Source organism: Vidua chalybeata, chromosome 5 (assembly GCF_026979565.1).
Source record: "Vidua chalybeata isolate OUT-0048 chromosome 5, bVidCha1 merged haplotype, whole genome shotgun sequence".
NCBI lineage: Eukaryota > Metazoa > Chordata > Aves > Passeriformes > Viduidae > Vidua > Vidua chalybeata.
This window is the reverse complement of record NC_071534.1, coordinates 25490002-25508890: the sequence shown is the minus strand read 5'-3', so window position 1 is coordinate 25508890 and position 18889 is coordinate 25490002. Positions and strand designations below refer to the sequence as shown.

General features: G+C 42.4%; 1 protein-coding gene across 1 annotated transcript in view; it reads left to right on the top strand.

The window, feature by feature from the left end:
• Positions 1 to 18889, top strand: part of TMTC1 (transmembrane O-mannosyltransferase targeting cadherins 1) — a 134816-nt gene that overhangs the window by 34810 nt on the left and 81117 nt on the right. Inside the window, exons 6-7 of the mRNA XM_053943144.1 lie at positions 15772 to 15853; positions 16799 to 16902. Coding sequence (XP_053799119.1) covers positions 15772 to 15853; positions 16799 to 16902 — 186 coding nt within the window. The remainder of the gene's footprint in view (positions 1 to 15771; positions 15854 to 16798; positions 16903 to 18889) is intronic.

Below are 18889 nucleotides of genomic sequence, written 5' to 3'. Positions count from 1 at the left end.
AGAGACTCCGTCGTCTTGACACCTCCCAGCAGTTGGGTAAGTAATTTCCTGAGAGCAGAGGAAGAAATGTTGTCCTTCCCTCTCTCTGGCAGGCTTTGGGCGGTGAATTCCTTTGTTTTGGAAACAAATTTGATCTGAAAGCATTCTTTTCTGTAACAAAAATAGACTTTGTGGTACAGTCTCTTGACTGATGTGAAGACTGAACACTTCTGTTGCAAGGAGGAGCCTTTGGTGTCAGGCAGTAGATGACTTCATGCATGGATGCCACACTATCTGCTCTAACAGCCATGGTGTCAGATATGTACTGAGGTCCAAAGAGCTGAAAATGCACAAGTGTGAGGGGTTACAGATTTCTTCTTTACTCTTCTGGTGTTCTAGTTCAGTAAAATGTATTATATGGAGCTATTTATGTTAAACAGAACCCAAGCAGCTCTGCTCCCCAGTTTCACCTGCTTTATTGCTCCTTCCTGCCCACATGCTGTTCTTGCTCTGGGTGGCTGAAGTGGATAGAACCTTTGCTTAGGATGTGTGCCAGCCTCCTAGATAATCACAGTGTTTCCTGACCTGCTGCTTTCAGGAAAGCATTTGTGTTCTGCTGAATTCACAGCTTTGCAGATTGTCTTTTCTGCCTGCAGCAGTATTGAGCAGTCACCAAGAACCTGCTTTTTGGGGTTTTCTTTAAGGGAAATAAGAACTACAAAAGCAGCAAGTTATGTGAATGAGCCCCTTTATTTTCCTTTCTATCTCTGCCATGGTGGTAAGGATGTATTAAGGGCTTTCCTAACCTTAGTTTGCTTTGATGGAATGGTACTGATGAATTATGAAGTAATGAGTGTGTAAAATTCGGTAGAAATGGAATTGTCCCTTTAGTTCTACTTTTCTTTTGTCCACAAATTTGTTAAGCAAGTGGATGTGTATTTATGGATTAGGTACCATCTTCCCAGAAGACACAAAGAAATTAATACACACAGACCACGTTGCAAATTGCATTTAACTAGCTATTGCCTTATTTTGCCACACTTGAGTGGGAAATCATGCTGCAGAGAGGAATAATGGCTGCGTGATAAATCTCAAAAGAAGTGCAGATGAGACGTCCTTGTAATGAGAGATGATAATTAGCAACTGCTTTGTTTGGCATGGTGTGGATGCTGTATTTGGATGCAGCAATTGTGTAGGTGTGGTAGAGAAAGAAGAGGAGGGCCAGGAGAAAGGAAACTGACTCTTGAATCACTATTTTCAATCTCAGCCAACTTAAGGTTGTGTAATAGGAGCACAGTCTAGCAAAAGCACTGCCAAGAGATAAACTGCTGGGTTTTACTCTTCTTCCTGCACTTCTCTGGCCTCCCTGCATCCCCTCTGCTGTTCTCTGCAGCACAACTTTCTCTCTGAGGCAGTTGGTATGTTGTCAAATCTTTTTGTCTCTTTTTTTTGGTGGTGAAGTTTTCCTTGCTGTGAAATAAAAGATCATGCCTTACTCCCTTCTTCTTGCTGTGTGAGTTTTAATTAATGTTTTTGCAAAGTGTGTTAAGATCCTTGAATAGCAGTGTGGTTTTGGCAGTGCTTCAGTCTCCTGGAGAAAAGTGTGTGCCTTGGAGTCTAGGAAAAAAAAATCTAAAGAGAGGTAAAAAGCCCAAACTTGGTGGAATAAAACCCCCTGTTTTTCTTTAACTCACATAGTCTTAAACTGTAGTCTGATAAAAGCATTTTTTTTTTTTTAGTAAGTGGAGTTGGGTGTCTTTCTTCCTGAAGGTGGGAGTCATCCCTATTGAAATCTTGGGAACAATGTTCATTTTGCACTAGTTTATTTCCAGAACACTGTTTCCTTACACAGCCTTCCCATTCTCTATTCTCATGATAGAAATTAAAAGGAAACTTTGAAATGTGTCAGCTGTTCTCTTAAACGATAGAGCACATCCCTTTTTTAAGCAGTTGAAGGAATGGAAACCACAAAACCTTCTGGATTGCTTTCAGTCCAGAGTAGGGTAAAGATGCTGAGTGTGTCCTATATAAACCATGCCAGATAAGGCTGACTGGGAAAGCCCTTTTTCCCAGTCTCCATTAGGAATGCTTTGAAGCAGGTCTCTGTTTCAGGTTGTTACCACAGTGCTGAGATGTAAACTGGCAGCAGGACAAAACTGGTGAAGAGGTCACCTACTTCTCAGTGTTGACCCAAATGTAAGAAAGGTGTTTGGAGTGTTTGGGGATTTTTTTGGCATGGTTGACTTGCTTACAAAATACTCTTGGGGATTCCAGTGTTAGGAATATTAGGAGTCACATCTGTGGTTCCTCTAAAATGGTTAGCTTCATCATGGGAACAGTTCTGCATTTTCCACATGCTTGCTTTTAAATGTGTCCATGAAGCAGCTTGAGGACATCTGGGAGGATGGATAAACTGGTGCTTCTGGAAATTGTAGGGAAGCCATTTGGGATGAAAAGCTGCTTGTTACAAAATGTTTACTTGCTGGTGAAGGTGTGTTGTAGCAAGCACACACACTAGCTCCTTCTTTAGAGAGTGCAAGGAATTTTGTGTCCTGTATCCTCCCATTTAATTTCCAGTGATGGTGATGTTGCCATTTTTTTGTGCCAGGCAGTGCTATGGATTGTTTGATTTAATCCACTCCGCCATTCTGGAGGTGAAATCCTTGAAATTTCTGATGGGAAGTGTGACCATGGTCTATATGTTCCTGGAGAACCCTTGGATAGGTAGTGTGGTAGACTGTGGGCTGGACAGTTTGCCTACATACACAGAGACAGAGGTGACACTTACCAAAATTTGTGTCTGAGGAAAAGCCCAGCAATGCAGCTCATGCTGAACTTGGCAGTGATTGAGGGGAAGATGCTCCTTAGGGATTCAGCAGCTATGGGGCAGCCAGGTGCTCCTCCTCAGACCTGAGGTGTGTGGTCTCCAATAGCCTGCCTGAGTGCTGCATCTCGGGAACTGTTTGGTCCCTGGGTTTTGGCTGAAGCAGATGGCTGAGGTGGGATTGACACAGGCAAGCTGCAGGCCATAAATCAAGTATCTCCACCTTGTTTTTCCAGAGCTGCCAAAGTGCTGTAAGACAGGCTGGCACTTTGGATTCTGGATAAGCTCTCCTCTGGCCTTCTCATTATTGATTTTAAACATGTGTTGCCATATCAACGTTATTTGTAGTCATCTTATTTTTTTCCCTGTCTGTCTATGTGCTGGTATTGTGAGACGATAGAAGCTTTTTTCTTTTATGAATCTCTCTCTTTGACTGACCCACAGAGCTGCAAAGGGAAAGCTAACCCTGTGCTTTTTGAGGCTCAGCAAGATATTTTTCCATCAAAGCTGGCATCAGTTGCTGTGAACTCAAAGGCAGGTGTGCCAAAAAGGTGAAAGTATCTTGGACTCTTGTGCACAAGAAATACCAGATCCAAAAGGTATTTTCTCCAGTAGTTACTCTAATTATTTTTGTGAAGCCTGAGCTGCATCTGGATAGTGTGGGTTTGGAAGAACTGAGTCCACAGGAGATGAGCTCTCTGTTGCTGATGGGGAGAAAGAGGGACTCCAGAATATGACTCAGAGGGGAGGATGGCTCTGCATCCTCCCCATGCACTGATTGAAAAGGGTGCATGGAGTGCCCTTTTCCCTTGACTGAAGTCAGCCTTTCTGAATACCCCCTGTGCTGCCACTTTTCTTGCCGGGGTTTCAAACAGCTTTCACCAGGATTTTAGTGTGTGGCTTGGGATGCTTTGTTTTGTGAGAGTAGATTGATCTGTCAGATTCCCACTGAGCGCTGTCTGAGGCAGAGCAGAGAGGGCAGGAGAGGGAGCATCCCCTCCTGGGTGGGGTTGATGATCCTGAGCAGTGATGTGCTCACACAAGTGCTGTAAATCCTGAATGCTGGGTTGGTCAGCGCCAGGAATGCTGGCAGGACACGGATGGATAGCACCCGGTGGGATTGTCTCATTCTTCATCAAGTGTTGGCTCTCTACCAAGTTGTTCTGAAAAATAATCATAAAAAAGGGGAAAGAAGTTATGGTTCCTGCTGTGAAGTCAACAAGAGCTAGCTGTTGACAGAAGTGAGAATGGAATGGGGTCTGTAGGGTTTTGACTTCCTTTACCGTAACTTGCTGGATGCTGATATTATTTTTATCAGATCTGGCCTTGCAGAGTCAGGAAGACAAATCAGCAAGAGAGAAAGAGAAGTTGAAATAAATGAGGTGTCTGGCAGGTTTGATTTTTAAAGTGAGCTTGTGTGCAACTGGGAGATGGTTGGTGGAGGTGAGGGGTGTGATATGGCACAGCACAGTTCCTGTCCTGCAGATGTTACTGAGGGGCAGACACAGGATCCTGTTCATGTTTGCATCAGGTCCAACTCCACAGTTGGCCATCAGCCTCACCCTCTGCCCAGGGACAGGCACAGGTACAGAGGGCAAGGAACCAAAGCAGAGGGTAGCCTGCTGACCCTGGAGGAGGGAGGGAACATGAGCTAGCTCCTGCTGACTCCCAGCAGGGTGAAAAGTAATTTATTAGATTCAACCCAATGAAAAAAACCCAACCTGGGCATCCTAGAAGTCTTTGCTTAAATGACAAGGGTTTTTAGCCCTAACCATCTGCAACATGCCGCCACCACCACCCCCGCCCCAAAATGGAAAAGGAAAAGAAATAATTTCTTAGTGAACAACATGTTTTGTTTCTATTTTGGATGTTGTCTAATTAAGCGATATGGAAAAAGAGCTAGATTCAGTAACAGTCACACTTCTCCCAGGGGTGGAATAGAAAAAAGAAGCTGTTAAGATGTTCCTTCTTGTTCCCACCAGCCTGGCTTGCTGAAGGCTGGTCAATGCAACTCCATGTATTTTTCTTATGGAGCTTACAGAAGTGCAGTTTGGGCTGGCAAAAGTATTGCAAATCTGGCTTGAAATTAAAAAAAAGTTTCAACTGAAGCAAACACTTCTTTCCTCTCCAGACATTTTAGATATATTACTGCTACCATGCAAAACTATCAGTATGGCACATATAATAGCTAAGCTTGTGTAATAAAACAGGAAAACGAAGTGAAGGAGGCAAAGAATCAGCTCCTGTTCTCTTTGGGAATTTATGGGAATTACTGGTACTTCCCTCAGCAGCAAAAGTTACCTTTTGAGCCGGGGCAGAGTGGGGTCAGTTCAGCACTGTCCTGGAGAAATACAAATTTATACCTGAGCATTTGCCTGCTGTGGTCAGTGGAGCTCAGAGTGGTCAGGGAGCTGTGCTGCTCTCTGGTCCCTCTCTTTATTTTGCTAATTTGTGTAAGGTATTCCTTAATCCATATTTGCAAATGGATGCAGTAACCTCCTTTCTCCCTCTGTATTCTTCCTTCCTCCCCTTCCCATCTCTACATTAAATGCTTGAGAATAAATTGGTAACTCTGCTTCATGGGGTACCTACAGCACTCATGGCTGACCTTCAGAAGTTTTCCTTTTTTTTTCCCCTTTCAATACGTTTGTAAGGAATCCAAGTAATTTAAACCAGCTGGAAGATCCCTGAACTGCTACAGTTCTATAATGTTCTATAATCATTTCCCTCCCAGCTTATAAAACTGGCTCTCTGTAGTTTACTGCCAAGCCCTTTCATTGCAGAGTGAAATAATAAAGGTCTCTGAGGACTGTGTGCTTCTCAACTCTCTGAGAGATCGATGGGATCAATTTGCCTCTGTGTGTTTCGATGTCTCTGTCCTAATTCTGGAGACAGCTGCTCTGCTGTGCTGTCAGGTGGCTGTTTGCAAAGGGAGGGACTCCTGGATCTGCTCAGGGCTCTAAAACAAGATCATTAGAGTTTAAAAACCTCAATAACCAAAAAAAGGGAGTAGGGCTTTATTGCTCTGTAAGAGGTACTGCTGAGTTGGGCAGAGCTGTTCCTTGTCCCTGAGGTGAGCAGCCCATGGGCTAATGCAGCACGTATGGTTTGGGCAAGAGTTTAAACTCACGCAGATGATTTATAGTGATTTTTGTAATGTGAGTTTTATTAAATTGCCTGAAGCAGAGTATGTTCATCAAGGCTTTGCCTTGTTTCACTCCATCCATCTTGTAAAACCCATTTCTTTCTGGCCCTTGTGAGAAGTGCCCTTTTGTGTCTTCTCCATCGTAGCCCTGAGCTATCAATTGGAGGAAGCGAAACCGAAGCAGGCAAAATAGCTCTGCTCAAGCAGAGTGCACTTGGGTGAGCTGGTGCTTTCTGGAGTAAGTTTTGACAGGCAGCAGCCACTTAGGTAAACTCCACTCCACTGCTTCTCTGTTCCTCAGAAAACACTGCAGCAACCTCCTGCCCTGAGACATGTTTTGTAAAAGTGCCCTTTTGCCTGAGCATAAATAATACATACATGTGTAACCTGAAAGTTTTTTCAATGACATACAAACAACAGTCTGTATTGACACTTCCCAAATTTTAATGATGTTTAAAAAACCTTACCTTTGTTTTTACTCCCCAGTTCAGCTTCCCATGATTTGTTTTTGTCTGGCTTGTAGGTATATTGGATCCTTTACTTGTTTAATTGCATTTTAACCACAGGAGTGTATGTGATTGGTGCTTGGAATAAGTCTTTATTTCTCTAGGAATGTGTGTGGAATAGCAACTCTGATGGCTGTGTTATGGGTGTTACATTTAATCAATAACTCAAAAACAGAAATAACAGCAGCTCTCTGTCTTTCGTGATTGGCAGTTTTATCCATGCTGGCTGGTACTTTTCACTTAGTTATTCAGAAAGGGCTACTTTTTGTGTTTAACGATAGGATCAAACACATGCAGTGCAAATATTAAAGGAGAACAAGAAGAGAAAAAGAATCTCTTAGTTTCATGCAAATTCCTGTTTCCTGTGAGTAAATCAAACAAGAGTCTCTGGAGTGGTTTCGTTTCAGCATTGGAAGGTAACAAGCCTTGAACAGAGTTCCCAATGTGTTTTCCCTCTAGCCAGGTGGGTGATGTGCTTCTGGCAAGGGGGTGCCTGGAGCAGAGGCTCTCAGCCAGGTGGGAAGATGTTCTTACTCACTGTCAGCTCCAGCCCATCCTGCAAAAGGTTGAAAGTGTGTTACAGGCTGTGACCAAATCCCCAAGGCAGAAGCTGCTTGGATTTTTGGCTGAGTGCAATATTCCATAAACTTTCGTGAGAAACTGTGCAGGAACTTTCAGGCTTGCCAGGCTTTTAAATCTCAGAATTTAAGCCCACTTCTGTGGAAATGGAGACTACAAAATCATGTTGTTTTCTTGCTACTGCTTATTTTTTGGAACTTGCCAATGCAGTTCAAAGTGAATATATCTTAGTGACTTAAAGAAGACTGGAATGTTTGTGGTTTTATTTTTCTGGCAATAGATGAGACTGAATCGTGGTCAAAATAGGATAAAATGTAATTATTTTTTATAATTCTGCCAAGTTTCAGAATTATTTTTTTATACATGTGCTTTTTGGCTTTGACCATTTATTATCTGTTTAGATGAGATATAAAGAATAGCTTTGCAGAGGAGATCCATTTAAAGTAAGCGACTAATCTTTACCGGCTATTGCAGATTTTAATTTTTATTTTTCACAGATGAACCCTATCATAACTGAACCACAAATGTAAGTGATGAAAGAACCAGTCCATTTTTAATTTGAAGAATTTAAGGATTTGTAGATGTTTGTATGGAAAAGCAACAGAGATAAAAGTCGTTGGAAGTACAGTGTTTGGTATTTCATGCCAACAGTAATAGCACAGGCACCATTTGCTTACAGGGCTGCTGACAAAAGAAGTAATTGGCTGCCAATGTTTGAATTGTTTTCTTTCAGATTCTCTCTGTGTTGCAGAATAACTTTGGCATTGAGTTGCATTTGATTGCAAACATCAAAAAGTTTCTCTGAAGGGATATCAACTCTGAAGAATGTTATTTGGATTCTTCACTATATTGCTAACAGACTCGTGTCATTCGTGTTTAAAAAGAACAAGCTATTTTTGAGGATGTTAAAAATACCAGACTTTTTCCTAAGAGAAAAGAGTGAGGAAGGTTGGAGTTTTTTACCATGTACTTTGTATTTAGAGATGGCTTTGGCATATTTACAGATTGCTTTATTTAATCTGACAGAAGCAAAGGGACAGGGTAGAGAAAATGTCAGATTAGGAGTTTTCTGGAAAGGAAATACCTTCCTCCTGAAGTATTTAGGACTGACATGCAGTAAGCTGTGTTTAAAGTAGCTGAAGGATTGGAAAAGTTTTTGGAAAAGGGACCAATTTCCCCATACACATTTGTTTTACTGTCCTGAAGGTCCTCTTCCCCCATCAAAGCAGTCTGATGACTGCTCCTCTTTTCATCCTGGTATCTCAAAGTCAGGGATTCAAATTGTGAATGCTTGATTTTTCCCCCCTCCTCAATTAAGTGCAAAATATGGATTTAAATTGAATTTTATATGTAGTTTCAGATTACAAGTAAAATATGTAGGAATTTTAAAAAAATTCAAACAAGTAGGTTTTGAAATAAAGCAATACTCTTCAGGCTGCATTTCCCAGTGGTTCAGGTGATCTTCTCCCTGCATTTCTTTGCAAATTGTGCCCATATTCCCTTCTGAAACCAGACTTTCACTTACCCCTTCTACTTGATTTACCAGAAATGCTCACAGCTAAAATATGATGTGCCTCTCCGAGCATGTCCAAAAGGTTTCTTTGGGGGATGACCCGACCCTAAATGATGAATTATAAAATATAATTCAGTTGAGCAAAGATATTTAAGAAAAAAACCCAACAACCCACAACTGAGCATTTGCCTTGATTGAGAGCAGCTTTGCCTGTAAAAGTTTTCTTTCTTCCCTTCCTTCCTCAAGTCAAGCTCTGTACCAGTAAAATGTTTTAAATTCCTTAAAAAGTCGTTTCAGGTTTGGGATTGGGACCAGCTGACTCTTACCTACCCCTATGCTTCTCATCAGTGCCTATCCCATTTTTAGGGATGATGCATGGAGTAGAAAGGAAATCATCAAAACCAGTGACAGTCTCACAGGCATTGATTTCTGTGCCCTTTCTTGGCGGTTTTTTTTGTTTGTTTGTTAGTTGTTTTTCTTTTTAAAGTTTGCTTATTGGCATCCTTGTCAAAGACAATAGCAAAAAGTTAGCTCCTTAATTCCCTAACTGGACATATTTAATGTTAAAGCTACCATGGCTTCTGCTGTAAATTGACAACTAGCTGGACCAGTGTGTGTTTAGTGACATGAAACCCTTTACAGAGAGCGTCAAAGCAAGGCAGCAGGCTTCCACATCTTTTATGGCTTGTTTGTAAATTTTTACTGGGACACTTGATTCCCAGGGGCACCTCAGTAATTTACACTCAGGATAACTGAGCCTTGTGCATGAGAGGAGGATAACCTCCTCCTTTCTTCCCATAAAAGCTGTCAGGTGAGATAGTTTTTTGTGATTAGGGAGTGTTTTAGATACCGTGCAGACCTTGTGCTCCCTGCCTGTGTCAGCAGCCCCTTTCCCAAGCCTGGGCATGCAGAATGAGTGTGGTGCATGGATGTGGTGCTGTAGTTTGGGGATGGCTGTATTCCAGTGCTGCCAGACCTTCCCTGTGCAGCCACAAAGGCAGCAGTCAGTCTCTTGGAGTCCTCCATGGTTTTGGGTTCATCTGCTCCTGCTAGGCTGGTTCAGGGAAAGCGCAGCTGCTTTTGCAAGTGGAGCTGCTCTGGGGAAGGTAGGGGTTTTCCTGCTTCCTGTGCTTCAGTGCAGTTCCTGAGTGCTCACTGGGGACAGCAGTGAATGGAGCTCCAGTGGTAGCAGATTTTTTTGGATACTGCCACTGGATCTCTGACAGCAGCAAAGGTCTGAATATTGCCATATATATTTTCCTGACTCATCTTTTTTCCCCTCCATTTCCTCTTTGTGCCTGCCTTCCTTTCTTGTCCTTTTATCCCCTCTCTTCCTTATAACACATACTCACATAGCCTCTTCTCCAGACACGTGTTTTCAGCCCGCTGCAGTCCAAGCAAATGGTCTCCAGGCCGGATACAGCCATTGCAGGAGAGAGTCTCCTACCTCAATGGCTCTGCAGGAGCAATGCAAGGAGAGTCTGCTGCTGCTCCTTCTAGAAGGTGTTTGGTAGGGCTGGAGAGCCTGGGGAATTGCTACAGGTCTCTAGTGAGCATCGCAAATAGAGATCTTTTCCCATGGCTTGTCACATGCCCAGAAACAGTCAGTTGTGACTGAAATCAAAACCAGCAGCATCTCTGCAGTCCCTCTACTAAACAACAAATCCTTGCTCCAAACTGGAACCACTGAGTTTTCCCAATAAAGTGGTTTCAGAACTTTGTCAACATGGGCAAATCTCTCCAGTTGTTTTTTTCAGGAAAAGCCAAACTGTTTTATTTCATACTTTCAAGGAAGAAAACAGTTTCAGCTTAACATAAACCCCTGGAAGAGAAAATTTTCAGCCTGAATGAATAAAGCTTGTCAGAAGCACAAGCAGCTGTAAATAGGGATTTGTAGCTCAATGTGGGGAGCAGCCAAGGCTGCTATCAGTGCTGCTTATAGTGCAGTTACTTGAAATATGTCTATAGGAGCCCTTCACTGGGCTAGGACAGGGAAAAATGAACCTATGCCTTAGGTGTGTGTAATGCAGAGGAAATAAAATGGCTGAAAATAAAAGCTTGAAATTGCAGGCTTGGTGCTTTGGTTTCCTGAGATCTGGTGGCCATACTTTGATGAGGTTTTATTTTTCCTGCTAGCCCTCCTCCACTGTGTCTCCTCCTCACATGGGTGGAATGTCTGGTATGAGGAGAATCCCTTTTTCATGTTCTTGGTCATATCTTTGATCTGTTAAGTGCATTTTGCTACTTTCCTTTTTTCTCTTTCTATTCCTGATCCCTTACTATGCCTCTCTTTCCTCCTCTCCTTGTTCCTCCCAGTTTTCTTCCTCTACTTTCATCCCACACAGAATGATGTACTGCCCAAGAGAATAAGGAAAAGCCTTGAGTAGGATCAACTTCTCTGCTGTGTATGCCCTGGCCTTGCTTTCCCCAAAAAGCCAATAAACAGCGAGAATTCCAAATACCGTCACAATTGAAAACGTACTCAAAGAATACATGACTTTATCAGTGAAAATGAGTTAAAACACTTGTGACTTTCATAAAACCCCTCCATAGCTCCCAAAAGAGCCTGTAAAACTGCTCCTGTTTGTGTGTGTTTATGCATCTAGGTCTGCGTGGGTAGTGGTAGCTGGGGTTTAAGGCTCTCCAGGGAGATAAGGAGCAAGGATGCCACACACATGCTGTGGGCAAGGTCAAGACTACTCATAAAGAAGGAAGCAGGAGGGCTTTTCTTCTCCCTTGCAAAACCTGCAGCTATAGCTGGTATTTTATTTCCCTGAATTGACAAGTACTTTAAGCAAGTTAAATATCCAGACGTGGTAGAATAAATTGATTTTTTTTTCATTCAATTCTTTTAACTCCATGATGGATTTTTTATTCTTGTTTTCTCCCTTGGATATTGCATACACACGCTTTCTCTTCAAGGGCTGTCCTCAAGGAGGACTATAGGCTGAGCTAGGTGGAAAAGATACTTCTCCAATAAAAGATGCAGCTATCTGAACAGATGATAAGGATGTCCTGTTTAAGTAGGAAACGTAAGGTGGTCTCTATAGACAAGAATGTAGCTCCTGTAAAACTTGCTTATTCTCAGCAGAGAAGTCTGTCAAACTGATTTAGGATTAGGTGTGCATCTATCAATGACCTAAAGCTTTGACATGCACTTAAAATAGCCCCTTCTAAGGGCTATTTAAAAATGTTCTTGATTAGAGGTGTCTTACTATTATCAATAATTAGGAATAAGAAAAACAGCCTTGCTTTTTTATTCATCCTTCCAATATCTTCCTGTAGTATTAGGGGTTTGAAAGTGCTAGTTCAAAACTCTGGCAGTTGCTGGGAGCTGGATCTGTTTCCTAAGAAGAATATAAATAAGAGTAATGATCCTCTCAGAGTGACCTGGCCAAAACAATCTCTTGATATACCAACACTTGTTCTGCTGCATACCTACTTTGGTCATTTAGACATTACTGATGGAGAGTCCATCACAGATCTTAATTGTTTATTTGCTTCCCTTGAGAAAGCCTTCAAAGAGAGCACAGAGCAAGCTCACGTTTTATGCCAAAGCTGAGTCAGCTGCAGTGTGGGATAAACCTGTTTCCAATAGTGGGTCTGCAATAGCTCACAGAGCCATGGCAATGAACAGCAGCTGAGGAGCTGCCTCACACTGTTGTGTAAGCTCGAGGTGCCTCCAATGGCACAGGCAAATTAAAAAAGCTGCCTGCTTCTTAGAGAAGTTTGTTTTGATTAACCCAGAGTCCATCTGGTACCAGCAAAGTGTATGTTCCTATAAACTGCACCATATTGAATTTTACTGGGCCACCTACCCTGCTGTCTTCAATTATAAAACCTTGGAGTGCCCTGATGATGTAACTGATTCCAGGATGAGCTGTGCTTTTCAGGAAGCTGGGGCTGCCAAATATCTGTCTTGGCCTCTGCTCGAACTGCACAAGAGAAGTCCCTGCATTATTAAGCTTTTCTTGGATTTATTCTTTGTTGTGACTCTGGTTACTTTGGGAAGTATTCCTGAAAGGCTTTTAAAAGAGAGCAAGCAGGCAATTACATGCTGGGTTGTTTTGTGGGAAAGCTGGCACGAAGTGGAACCTCTGCCCAAATGGGCTTTTTTTGCACTTGTTTAGGGAACCTGATGATCTGCGTTTTCTCCTCTAATTTTGTAATTTTTTTAGGAAGATCTGGAAGACCCACACCTTGAAATGTTCACATACTTAGGAGGTAGCATATTGCTGTGTGGTGCTGCCATCAGCATGCTTTCCCTATGTCCCACACCCGCTCTCATGTGGGAGTGAATGCGTGTGTGTGTTTTGGCATGGTTTTTGCACACAATTGTGCTGGTTGGGGTGGAGCAGGTGATAGGGAGTAGTTCCCATGAACAGAGGGATGTTTGGCAGCCTGAAGAGGTTGGCAAATGTGTGGAAATGTGACCTGTAAATGACTTTTTACAAGACAGCTGTTAAAAAGGGGTATAAAGCAGTTTAACTGTTAGAATAGTAATTTCTTTGCTTCTCCTAGCTAAAGACAAAATTAAGAGCTTTGGCTGGTCTTAAGGTTGCCTGAGTGTGAAGTTCAGTGTAACCTTAGATATGTTTGCAAGCTGAGATTTTACGTCGAAAAAGCGGCTGCAATTTTACATGTAGAAAGCTACTGCATTTTCCATGCTGTGTGTCACTGACATTTGGCAAACTTCCTCATCCAGGTCCCATTTGCAGTTCATTTGGTTTTAATACACAAACTGTATGGTGTTCTTCCACCTGCACCAGATGTGAGATGTTTTACTAGCTACCTTCCCTGACACAAGTAGTAGCCCAGTAAGGTGCTCTGGAAAGCCACATGGTTCTTCTAAAGCTTTGAGGCATTGAGTGTGACCTGTCCATTTATGCCACTCCCACAGGTCAATCTAGTGGGTGGAGAGGAGGCTCGCTGAACACTGAACCATGTTACCTTTTGTGGTTTCCAGACAGACTTCAGGACAGGAGCTTTCTCAAAATGGAAAAGTTTCACTTTTTAATTGAACTGTTTACCTGACCACAGGTGGCTTCTCTGGAGGAGAGCATTACACGGCCTGGAGATGATGGCCACATCACAAGTTTTGGGTCACTGGTGCAAGGTGATGCTGCTTCTCAAGGATGAAGTTGGCAGACTTCTTGGCACTGATAAAAGTGCTCCTCTGTCTATAGCTGAAGCCTTGGAGAAAGAGCTGAACTGTTCTAGTTGATCTTTTCCCAGAATAATTGTACCTAAATAAAATGTTTGTAATGGAAAATTCCTGCCTAATGTGTTGCAGAGAGTTAAAAGTGAGTGAAAACAGGTTCTTGAAAAGAGTCAGTGTGATGAATAGAGGGCTCTCCTCTCTCCACACATAAAAATGTAAACAAAGTGCAACCAAACACTTCCTGCTGCAAAACACAAGGGGGTTGAGTTTCATAAAAGGTTCCAGTAGGGGACAAAAGCCTGGGGTTTGGTCCAAATGCTGTTAAAGTCATTGAGAGGCTTCCCCTTTGGTTCCGGTGGGCTTTGGAGCTGGGCCATGGTGAGCACTTGAAGGCCGATCTGACCTTTCATGGGGAGACAAAGCTGAAGGCTTAGTTTCATCTCCCTTGTACTTGCTGCAGCCTGATTAAAATCAGTGGGAACTCCAGAAACTTTGCACTTTGAGGCGTTCAGCCCGTGTAGACTAGCCTGACATTTAAGTCAGGTTTGGTGCTTAAATGTCAACATTTCACAGTAAGTAGACTCCAAAGACTGAAAGTTGTCTGGTTTGCTTTATGCTGTGTGGTTTAGTTCCTTAGTTTTAGGCATGGCACTTAGGGAAAGTTTTCCGAAGTGCAGATCTTTTGTACAGAGCATCCAGATGTACTTTCATCTTGGTAAATGCTGCCTCTATTTCTTGCTGGCTTTGCCCTGGTGCTTTTTTTTCTGCAGTGTAATCTTTTCTTCATCTTGTCATGGTGACCAGGCTTGCAAACTTCTTACTATAGAAAATTTGAGCAAAACCCCAGGTATTAAAGACTCTTGGCTGCATTAGGGAGTGCTTCAGTCTTGTTTTTTCAAAGACTTGAAGGGTGGAAGCCATCAGGTGATAGACTGCCTTAAGGAATTTGGAGAGGAAATAAGACATGTTTTATGGGCTCCATGTTTACAGGAAAAACATATGAGGATTTCATGCTTGGAAAGGTAGCTTGCTTGAAGGTGTTGCAATTCAAACTGCAGTTTTTGTAAATCATTTAAGTAGAGTATCCTGATACTGACTGTGGGTTATACAGAAGAATGTGCAAAGGTTTTCCTTCTGAATTTATTTTGTTGGCTTGATTTATAACTTCTTAAAATAAGTTGACATTTTTTTCAATAGTTTTTTACTACTACATGCTTAAAATATTCCTGTTGTCTCTTCTGTATTTCTTTTTTGTCATTGCTTTATTACAGTGATGGAGCATCTGTAAGGTTCAATAGAAACAGATTTATCATGAAATTAATGCCATGGATATGGCACTATTTGTTATATTAAGAAAGTTCCTTATACTTTGGCAAGTGCTTCTACTTTATATTAAAATAAATGCATAGTTTTGGCTCCAAATACAGTTTCATTTTACTCATTGAGAAACAGGAATGTTATGAACATTCCTACAACAGTATGCCACATGTATGTTTGTCTCTGTGCAATTAATTATCATAGCACTTCGTCAGCAGACTTGTAATGAAACTTAAGTGTGCAGAATATGCTCCCAAAAAATGCTTAGAATCAGTTCTGCTAGATAGTTATTCTCCTCTCTAGAGACTGAGCAGAGAGCTGAGAACAAGCAATTTTTGCATTTTAATAATGGTCTAAAATTGAATCGCTCTGTTTGGGTGACCTTTAAAAAATATGTCTCCGTGTAGTCTTCTGGGAGTCTGAAGACAGCAATTTCACTGAGACACACCTGGGATTTTTCTGAGGATTAAGGGGTTAATTGAAGATGTATAAAAACAAACAAACAAAAAACAAACCAACAAACACACCAAAACCAGATTTTGGTGGCAAAAATGCGATGTATTACAGTGTGTATTACTTGAACTAACCTCAGTATTTTACTTATGTGGAAAGACCATTGAAGAGTAGGAGTGATGTCATTATTATTGCATGTAGGGTGGTTAAATCAATGTACACATTTTTCTCCACTTGAAAAATGAGTTAGTGCTCCAAAGTACTTCAACAAACTTTTTTTTCTTTGTATTTCAGCTACCTGACTGCAAATAACAACCAGAATTTCTTGTATACTGCAAGGCCTTTTTTGAAGAGAGCTGCTTTGGTGATAAGCTACGTAAGTATGAATGGACTTGACCATGTATTTTTGTGTATTTGATGAGAATAACAATTCATAGTAGTATCCCAAAAGACTCAGAAAGCTCAGGTGGTAGATCTTAATACAAAGTTAGACTTGGGAATTAGTCTAGAAAACTTCAACTGTGCAGAAACAAGGATATTACTGTGTTTCCACTTCAAACCTTTTGATTGATACTGGTTGCCCTTGCAACCATATAATCATCTGCAGGTATTTCCTGCCCTAAATACATGGGACTCTGTGGCACTGGGCTGCCTTATCAGTGACATGCTGTTAATGCCAGTGCAGGTAAGAGTCATAAGAAAAACTGCTGCTCGATGTGCTCCACATGGGACTCAACATGTTGCAGAGGAGAAAACAAGCACTTCCATTGCAATGTTCTGGGTGTGCAGCTCCCTGTGCTGCTCCAGGAGCCAGATCCCCTTGCTTGTCCTTTGACAAGTGGTTACCAGAAAGGTGAAGGAGTGGCAGCTTGCAGAATTCCTTCCAGGAATTAGGATTATGCAGCATGAGAAGCACAGATGGAGCTTGTCCTTACACCTACGCCAGCGTGGATAAATGATAAGGACTTCTAAGACATCACCCATGATTTTCTTCTCTGCATTTAGGTAGAGGTCAGTAGCAAAATCCTGCAGTCTACACTGCAGTAGAGTGACAGATTTGTCCTTCAGAATGCTGCCCTTGTGGTGGGTACTGAGATGTGTCAGTAATGCAGACACGGAAGAGGGACACACAATCACAGTGTGCTCTGTGCTGAGGGTTGGCAGGTTTGTCAGCCTGTGTAAGGTGGCAAACTTGAATTTTGCCTAAACTGCTGAGCTGACTCGCTTTGCACAGCATGGAGAGCTATCCCAGCACAACATTTGCTGGAGGCCTTATCTCTTCTTAATAGCGCATTGCTAACTGAGGTGTTCTTCTTTGAAGGTGATCCTTGTGTTGTATTTCCGCCTCTGGATAATGGGAGGTTCCATGCCAATGTTTTCAGAGCAGGACAATCCAGCCTCATTCTCACCATATTTACTGACGAGGTATGATGACAGCAGTCAAGCAAAAGTTTTCAAAAGTGTGGTCTTGATGTTACATTTTCCTATACTAAAATTGTTTGCAGATGACAATGAAAAAAACTTGTTGTGTTGCCTTAACTTAATTCTTGGTATTACTCTGTCTGGAATAGAAAGCAACCTGAACTGTTTGAACCCCAAAACACATTGCAGGTCCTGTAGGGTTCTATTACAGGTGCTTTCTTACTGAAAAATGTGTGCTTATTTTTATTCAAAGCCCAAAGAATATAGTTTAGTTGCCTGAGCACAGGACTGGAAAGCCCGGTAACTAAGGCATGATCCTACATCTTAAAACTGGCTGCTCCTGAGATGTAGGATGGAAGCATACAGAGTTTTGGCTTCAGCTGAAGTTTGTATAAAAAGGGGGTGACCATGCTTCTTGGTGTAATATCAGTGACTGAACAGTGAATGTGGATGGGCCACGAGTCTTTGCTCTGTTTGGCTACTGAAAGACACTTTGGAGCCTTCTAGAGGAATTTCCTGATGTCTCAAATGAAAATGGGAGTAGTCTTCCTATGTGTCAGTTCTGGCCTTCCTGGCTCCTCGTTCCACCGGTGAAATTGCAGCTGAGACACAGCTTAAGATCAAGCAATCCTTATTCAACATCTGCTACAGAATTAGACTGGATCTCATTTGGGGAACCTTTATGATAACGTGGCAACAGCTCCTATTACCATCAAGGCTAAAAGTACTTCCAGGAAGCACATTGTCTTGTTTGGAAAGCTCTGACGTTTGTTTCTAGTGGAGTTATTAATACCAGACTCAGTGCAGCACAGCAGAAGGATTTGCTGCTGTCCCTTTTTGATATGTTTATGCTGAGATGGGGGTCACCAGGTCACAAATGATCCTGGCCTAATTTCAGTTACCTCTTCTGTGCTGCATGTGTTCTTTTGCGTGTTTGTCTCTTTGCCTCTTTTAAAGACAGAGGAGGGTTTTCTAAACCCAAAAGCCAAGTCATTCTCAGGGTATGAAACAGTGACTATTTTTACCACTGGCACTGCGGATTTTATTAACAGCCTTAGGAAAAACAAGTCAGAGTGCTGCTGGCTGAGGTCCTCCCTTGGCCCCAGCAGCAGACCCGGCTTCACCTGCAGTCCAGCAACACCTACCTACTCCAAAGCTAATTAAGGAAATCCATTCCAGTAAAAAGCAGTATTACTGTTCTGAAGGGATTCTAAAACCCTTTAATTATCCCTGTTCTTCCATTTCTACTGAGCTTGATCTTAATCCTCATTTTAGCCAATTTACCCAGAAGGCTTTATCCTCCATTCAGGAAACCCATGCCTTCAACAGGTCTCAGTGTCAGTCCTGAGGTACACTGAGACCCAGTGATCATCTCTGAACTGATAGCCCACGATGCACCCTCTGACCCTTGTATTAGCAGCAAACCTTTTCCTTCCTCCTCTCTCAGACTCAAACTGTAACTCTCATCTGAGACTTCATCTTGCTGTGGTCAAAGCTGAAGCTATTGCTGCCCAACTGGCATTGTGCCAGTCATCCCAAGTGCAGGACTGGGATGTCAGGTGGAGCTGGCAAGGTTCAAGTGGCATAAGGTGTGGTTTCCAGGAAGGTCAAGGAAATGGTTCTGCCCTTCTACTCTGCTCTTGTGAGGCCCCTCCTGGCACTCTGCATCCAGCTCTGGGGTACTTAGCACAGGAAATACATGGACCTGTTGGAATGAGTCCAGAGGAGGGCTGCAGTTTGTGCTGATGGTCCAACTTCAGAGAAGCTCCTAAGCAGGATGTGTTCCTCAGCTGTGGACAGCTACAGTACTAGCAGCATGTGAAGAGCTGGTGTGGGAAGCTTTTAACAAGGTTTTGAAGGAAGTAATTAGGAAACAGCACTGAAGCCAAGATGTTAACTGCAAGTTGGGTTGAGTTGGGGAGAAGGCAGTGGAAGAGCTAAGTTTGGTGTCCAGACCAGAAACTAAAAGAAAGATCAGTTTTGGGTAGTG